Below are 7,588 nucleotides of genomic sequence, written 5' to 3' on the forward strand. Positions count from 1 at the left end.
GAAGAAGAAGAAGGAAAAAGAAGAAAAAGAAAAAATTAATATTTTTTAAAAAAATAAAATTAAAAATTATTAAAAGTATTGCAAGGAGGAAAATCTTTTTTATACCGAACGACGGAAAATATTTTTCGAGACTTTTTCAGTTTCAGTCGAATATTGAAAAATTGTGTCATTTTCTAGAAAAGTAACTTTTCGAAAAATATTTTTCAAAAATATAATATTTTCTGCTAAACGAAACGGAATAAGAAACTTCGTTAATTTTGCCTCCAAAACTTGTCCACATTGCGAACCTGGAAAACCATTCCAGCCTTCATCTCTGTTGAAGTTCCGGCAAAAGCTGCACCATATTCATGCTCTCTCAAGCCTCTCATGACCATTCCACTCAGACCCAAATTCCGTCATCTCCGTCAGATCGCTTCTCCATCTCCACCGAATCCGAGATGGGTCTCCTCTGCTACCGCCACCGAGCCGCCTCCCCATCTGCGAGACCACATCCTCACATTCTTCAACGCCAGAGGCACCCACGAGCAAGGCTACGACCGCGAGCTGGCCCTCGTGTCGGCCCTCAAGTCCTGCGCCTCTCTCTCGGCCATTCCTCAGGGTCGCCAGCTCCACTCCCTCGTCCTCAAAACAGGGCTCCTCGCCAACTCCTTCGTGCGCAACAGCTTGACCAATGTGTACGCGAAGTGCGGCTTGATGGATGAGGCTGGGGTTCTGTTTGGTTCCTGCGGCGGCTCTGGTGTGGTTTGCTGTAATATAATGATTGCTGGGTACGTGAGGTCTGGCCGTTTGCGGGATGCTTTCCAAGTGTTTGAGAAAATGACGATGAAAGAGTGTGTTTCGTATACGACTATGATAATGGGGTTCGCGCAAAATAAGTTTTGGGGGGAGGCCATCGAGGTCTTCAAGGATATGCGGGTTGCTGGCGTCATCCCTAATGAGGCGACTTTGGCGAGTGTCATCCCTGCTTGCTCGCATTCTGGGGAACTATGGAACTGTAGAATGCTTCATGCTTTGGCGATTAAATTGCTACTTGACAGTTCTGTTATTGTATCGACAAATTTGTTGCACATGTATTGTATTTGTTCGAGCATAGAGGAAGCGAGCAGGTTATTCGAGGAGATGCCCAAGAAGAATGTAGTTTCATGGAACGTGATGTTGAACGGATATTCGAAGGCAGGACTCGTTGATTTGGCTGGACAATTGTTTGAGAAGATTCCAAGTAGAGATGTGGTTTCGTGGGGTACATTGATCGATAGTTATTTGCGAGTGCAGAGGTTAAGCGAAGCATTGATCATGTGCCGTGAAATGCTTCGGTCTGGATTGAGGCCGAATGATGTGATGCTCGTTGATTTGGTTTCGGCTTGTGCTAGATCGGTGCTAGCCGTGGAGGGGCAGCAACTTCATAATTTGATAGTGAGATGTGGTTTTGACTGTTCTGACTTTGTCCAGGCAACTATAATCCATTTCTATGCAGCTTGTGGCAGGATCGACCTTGCTCATCTGCAATTCGAGATTGGATCAAATGACCACCTTGCATCTCTGAATGCCCTCATTGCAGGATTTGTAAGAAATGGAATGATTGACCAGGCTAGGCAGATGTTCAACCAGATGTCAGAAAGGGATGTCTTCTCATGGACCACCATGATTTCTTGTTATGCACAGCAGGAGCAGCCAAATATGGCTCTTGAACTCTTTCACAAGATGGTCGCAAGTGGGCTCTGCCCTAATGAAGTAACAATGGCGAGCGCCTTCTCCGCCATTGCTGCTTTGGGTTCCCTGAAAGAAGGATCATGGGCTCATGAATATGTACAGAAGAACTCCATCCCTCTCAATGACAATTTGAGTGCATCAATAATTGACATGTATGCAAAGTGCGGTAGCATCACTTCTGCCCTGGAAGTGTTTCATCAAGTTCGAGACAAGGGTCGGGACGTGTCACCATGGAATGCAATTATATGTGGGTTGGCGATGCATGGACATGCAAATCTGTCTCTTGCAATATTCTCCAACTTGCAGAAGCGAAACATCAGGCTTAATTCAATTACATTTATTGGAGCCCTAACTGCATGTTGCCACGCGGGCCTAGTTGAGGAAGGGAAAAAAATCTTTAGAAGCATGAAGGTTTTGTATGATGTGGATCCAGATGTTAAGCACTATGGTTGTATGGTGGACATATTAGGTAGAGCTGGGAGAATACAAGAAGCTACAGAATTGATTAGGACCATGCCCTTGGAAGCAGATGCTGCAGTATGGGGTGCGCTTTTGTCGGCGTGCAGAACACATGGGAATGTGGAGATAGGAGAGTGGGCTGCGCAGAGCTTGGAAAATTTGCAGCCAACTCATGGGCCTTGTAGGGTTCTTCTGTCAAACATATATGCAGACGTAGGGAGGTGGCATGATGCCTTTTCAGCGAGAAGAGTTATTCACAGTCAAGGACTGAAGAGATTGCCTGGTTGTAGCGGTGTTGGGTGATTCAGCGGCTGCTTCTACCTGTTGAGATACAGTCGGATCCATGGGTTTGTTCTGCCCCCAAAAGTAACAGTCGTTACTGACTATGTCCAGTAAACTGATGCCACATGGCCATAACCTCATGCAGGACCCACAGTTTTTGCTGCCCTGTATTGACTTCATATATGGCTTCAGGCAAGTGTTTCTCGGAATAGTGGGTCTTGAGATGGGAGAGGCATCACAGGTTCACAGCTCAATTGGAAACATTCGCTCAAGATTTCAACGTTCACAGACCCGCCATGCTTACATTTCCATGGTCGATGCGCTGAAGAAAAGCATCAGATGTGCATTGCTCGTCCTGTTATGGGATTTCAAAGATGTGCAAAGGCAATCCATCTCAGCTACTAATTGCCTTCTCGAATTGTTATCTTGTCAGCATAATTCACATAGAGTGCATTCTGCTGGCGACCTGCGCATTCCATAGTCCTTGCGATTCCAGCATCATCACTCTCATGAACTGGCTCAGTTCCAGACGCCAAAGAGCTTGAGGATCTCTCCTTGTCCGAGACCATTACTGCAATGGCACATGTTTTTTCTTGCTGGTCACTATGGCACGGTGTTCTTCTTCCTTGCTTTGGTGGTCGAACCCCCGGCCTCCCTCTCTAGCACTTTATTCCCTAACCCGCTAGCCAACTTGCTGAACACCTAATGGTTTCGGCTATGCCAAAGTTAAAGCTGTTGGAAACAGTCATCTCGCGAGTATAGAAGCCCAAATATACTACCTCAATACACCTGTGCCGGAAGGGCTAATCTTTTGAGTGAGGGAAAGCTGGAGTACTGCCAAGAGAGAAGAGAAAGAAGAGGAACCACTACCTAATGCCACCTAGCCTGACTTAATGTAAATGAAAACCTGGGTTGGCATCTTCAGGATTGGGTTATTTCAGCTAGTTATTATGATTATTTATTTGGCTAATTTGATAAGAATTTCATACGATTTTGTGGAGCATGTCTGGACATGAACTGCACGGAATATCTGATCATAGGAGAATCTTGGAAAACCCATGACCAAGTCTGTCTGATCAAGTTTAGACCACATGAAGTGAACTTTTGTTTCCGAAATTTCTGGGATGAGATGTCTTGGCATGTTTCTTTCTCTTTACCGTCCTCCATGTATTTCTTGTTTTTGCCTTAAGTGAACTGTGCATTAAATTAAATAATCTCAAAAGATACATATTCTCTATATGGGCACCATTATACTTTACTTCACAAACATCATCGCTTTTCTAGGAGTCGGAACGAAAGTATGTACTTTTTTCGTACTCAAACTGCGCTATTTGTTTTTCTAATCTGTTATTAGACATTTGGATATCAACAACGGATACCGACAAGAACTTTTTTATTATCTATTATTAGATACTTAGATATCGACAACGATGACGGCCAAAAATAGAGTGATTATGGTCTCATTGGGGAGGCTTAGAGCCAGCCCAAAAGATTTTTTTTACTTTTTTACAAAAATAAACCAAATCTTTATTGTTAGAATATCAATGGAAAAAGTCTTACGGAATTTTCAAAAGTTAATTTGCGTATATTTGATCTTTTGAATTAATTATACTGAACAATGCTTAAAAAAATAAAATTTAAATACTAAAATTTCAGAAAAAAAACAATTGTATTTCTTCTTCCAACAAAGGGAGAATCCATGTATGCCATGAGACGAACATCGAACAATGCATATCACAAAATAATGAACAAAAAATCAATTTAAAAAAATATTTAACATTCGAACACTCTCGCTATTCCCATTATCTCTAATGTTTATTAATTTAAATCAAAAGTATTTCTCATCTTACTATATGTATACCATTTCAATGAATAACCCAATCACACTTTTTCGTGTTTTTTTTTTGCATACACATACATCTATTTTTTACACAAACTAAAAAAAATATAAAATTAGGATTTTAGACTGTCATTGCATAGAAACTGTAATTTGCCTTTTTTTTAAAAAATTTAATCCCTCTTTTTCTAAACTATCTTTTATTTATTTTTATTTTTTCCATATGCCCTTTTTTTCCATATACTCCCATTTTTCCCTCTTCTTTACTTTGAAGAGAAGACCTAAAGCTTGGCCTGCACACCCGCCGAGCGAGCGAACGCGCCGCCGCACCACCGCCAGCCAGGGCGGCGCAAAACCGGACGCGCAGCCGCCGCCTCCTGCTTCTCATGGATCCCGGTCGATTCTGCTAGAGTTTAACGAGGTCAGTGCCCCGAATCCGCCGTTCGCCGTTGAGTTCTGTTTGGTGAAAATGCGTTGCTGTTCGCTTCTTCTTGCGTATGAAGCTCGAGCGAAAGACGAAATCGTCGCGAATAGCGCTTTGGCGGGTAAAGCCCGTCTTTGGGGATGCTTTGAGGATGTTTCGGCTACTACCAACCAAAGAAAAAAGCAGAAATTTTTGAAGAGAACTTGAGCGTTGCAAGTTTGCGCCGAAGACATATGGCTTCTTTGCGGCTTGTTTCGATTTTTCTAGGTGGTTTTAGTATCTGGGTCGTTGGTTTTAATCAGTAAATCTCTGCACTTTTTGTTGGAAACTTCGCGCCCCGAAGGGTAGCTAGTTGAGGTAAAGGAATGAAATTTATGATTGTCTAGGTGGTTTTGGTATTTGGGTCCTTTGTTTTAACCAGTAGATCTCTGCACTTTTGATTGGAAACTTCGCGCCACGAAGGGTAGCTAGTAAGTTGAGGTAAAGGAATGAAATTTATGATTGAGAGAAAGAAGACTGGTCGAGAAGTTGTTGAACTAAAAGTATTGAATTCAGTTGTTTGCTTTGTGCTTGCGCATATATATATATATATCCGAAACCTCAGTTAGGGCGAGTGCTGGGATGGACTCTAGGCGAGATCATGTGTATTTCTTTAGTTGTACTAGCTCCAGACTCAGCATATAGTTCTTGATTTTCTCACCTTGCAGGTTCAACGGGTAGTCCAGTGTTGGACTGTTGAATTGGAGGCAACATCATTTGAGGATAAGGCGACTTTTGGACCGTGTTAGAATGAAGACACTTGCGGGCCGTGTTATTTCCTCCAAGCCGATATCTCTCCCTAAAGCTGCCAAGATCCTCTCCAAGTTTGTGACGGTCGAGAACGGTGCTTCCCATGCTATCAGCGCTTATCTTCAGCGTGCTTCCACTGCCTTTGATGAGCTGGCTCATTTGCACAAGGAACTAAAGGCCCCTAAATCTGAACGCAAAAGCAAGCACCGCAAGTTAGATTGTGCTGAAGAGCCAACTCAAGAGACTGAGCCGAGTGTGGAACCGAGACAGACTGTAATGGTTGAACTCAGTGAAGAGACGAGTCATGGGGATCACGAGGGTTTGGGTGGCAATAGAAAAAAGCAAAAGAAGTCGAAGAAGAAGAAGGTGGATGCAGATCATACTGGTAATCTTGGGGTCAATGGGATGAAGGCTGGAGTGAGGAATGAAGGCAATGTGATGGCTGTTGACGAGGCAAAGAAGAAGGCAGGTGAGAGCACTGAAGGGGAAGAGAAAGGTGGAGAGGATTTCTCGGAGCAGTCGAGTAAGAAGAAGAAAAAGAAAAAGGAAAGAGATGACAGTAGTTTACTGGATAATGGGGTTGTAGTTAAAGATCGAGAGAGTTCTAAGAAAAAGAGACGGCGTGAGGAGATTCAAGAGGGGCAAGAAGAAGATGGTTTGACGGAGCGCCCGAATAAGAAGACAAAGAAGAGGAAAAACTCAGATGAACATTAGTTGGGAAATAACAGCAATTCATTTTTGCAGTTTTGTCGTCCTGTATTAGCTTTGTAGAATTTTGATCTGTGATGCCGAAGAGGCACTTCTGTTGTTGGTTAGGATGTTAAAGAATACAAGGCGGAGGATTTTTTTCTTTTTTGACAAGCTCATATTTCCTTGGTTCATGTTCTGTAAGATTTGCTATAGGCGTGAATTCCTGCCTAATTGTAGTAATGGAAACTGTATTGAGTTATCATACTGCCACGGCTCTTGTTTAGCTGAGTGTAATCCTCGATCTCTTATTATTTCTTGCACTGTTGTCCAATAATTAACGCATCTTTGCTAATTTCATGATTAAGGACCAAAAATCACACTTGCAATGTTAATATTTTCGTTTGCTTTCTTATTGTGGGTTCCCCTGTTGTTAGTTTCTTTTCAGAGTTTTCTCTATATTGTTAATGCCTGTTCTTCACTAGATCGTCTCGTGTCCTTTTCAAAGTGCTGTGCACATTCTCTAATGGTAAAAAGTCTAGGATACGAGAAGGGGGAAGGGGGTTGTCAAATTTATTGTTATTGGGTCACCTGGCATTTTATTTCAATTGTGACACAGATTGTCCTTATCATGCACTTGTTGCATTGTTTAGAGCCCGTTTGCTGAAATTGTATAGGTGAAAATGACAGCATGGCCGTGTTTGACGCTTTTTACTTGGGGAAGGCTCTGGCTAAGCGCTAAACGAGCGTATTGAGTCCACGGTTGGGGAGTTCTTAAGCACAATCGGGAGGTTGCAAGCTGAACAACAGAAGCAAGTGCAAGAATTCCAGGTAATTAGCATGTGCCTGTTTGATCTCATGATGCTTCCCTCGATGCAATCTAATTATGAAGCTCATTGATCTGAAGTCATCAGGGAGGTTTGTTCCCTACATAAAGAACCCAATTTGATGATGAAAAAAAGGTGCTGTCTGGGAACATTTTCATAAGAAGCTGTATCATCATTGAGAATAAGAAGGATGTCATTGGATGAAAACTATCATGATCCTTTTAGTGGCTGTACTCAATATTTATTAGGATGTAGAATAGATATTATCTGTAGGAGTTAGGACTGAAACAGTCTTGCGAATTGAAAGCCTTATACAAGTAATTAAAGAACTTATCTATTTTTTAGCACAAAGAATACAAGGGCTGGTAATTCTCTGATCGTATGAAAATGCAATTGTAATCACTCATTCTACTAGATTTTTGTAGATTGCTGTATCTCGCATTAGACGGTTTCGACTTCTCTTGTCATCCTTCAAGCTGGTCTTTACGACTTCAGCAGATAACTACAGATTAACCAGTTGAAAAAGCCTTGTAACATTATACTGGAAGTGGTAAGAGTCCATTGCTTTATTGA

At 42.2% G+C, this 7,588-nt stretch overlaps 2 protein-coding genes across 2 annotated transcripts; both read left to right on the plus strand.

The window, feature by feature from the left end:
• The first annotated feature begins 261 nt into the window (after nucleotides 1-261).
• Nucleotides 262-3,607, plus strand: LOC115693430 (pentatricopeptide repeat-containing protein At5g19020, mitochondrial). Its single transcript, XM_030620420.2, has one exon. It carries the CDS (start codon nucleotides 367-369, stop codon nucleotides 2,470-2,472), a length of 2,106 nt encoding a protein of 701 aa, XP_030476280.2. The 5' UTR covers nucleotides 262-366; the 3' UTR covers nucleotides 2,473-3,607.
• Nucleotides 3,608-5,432: 1,825 nt separating this feature from the next.
• Nucleotides 5,433-6,461, plus strand: LOC130134461 (protein PXR1-like). Its single transcript, XM_056306347.1, has one exon. It carries the CDS (start codon nucleotides 5,502-5,504, stop codon nucleotides 6,213-6,215), a length of 714 nt encoding a protein of 237 aa, XP_056162322.1. The 5' UTR covers nucleotides 5,433-5,501; the 3' UTR covers nucleotides 6,216-6,461.
• The last annotated feature ends 1,127 nt before the right edge of the window (nucleotides 6,462-7,588 follow it).

Source organism: Syzygium oleosum, unplaced genomic scaffold (assembly GCF_021117445.2).
Source record: "Syzygium oleosum isolate NSW1041296 unplaced genomic scaffold, Sole_v2.1 Sole_v2.43, whole genome shotgun sequence".
NCBI lineage: Eukaryota > Viridiplantae > Streptophyta > Magnoliopsida > Myrtales > Myrtaceae > Syzygium > Syzygium oleosum.

Coding starts and splice junctions, on each gene's coding strand:
- LOC130134461 (XM_056306347.1), top strand. CDS start 5,502: ATGAAGACACTTGCGGGCCGTGTTATTTCCTCCAAGCCGATATCTCTC.
- LOC115693430 (XM_030620420.2), top strand. CDS start 367: ATGACCATTCCACTCAGACCCAAATTCCGTCATCTCCGTCAGATCGCT.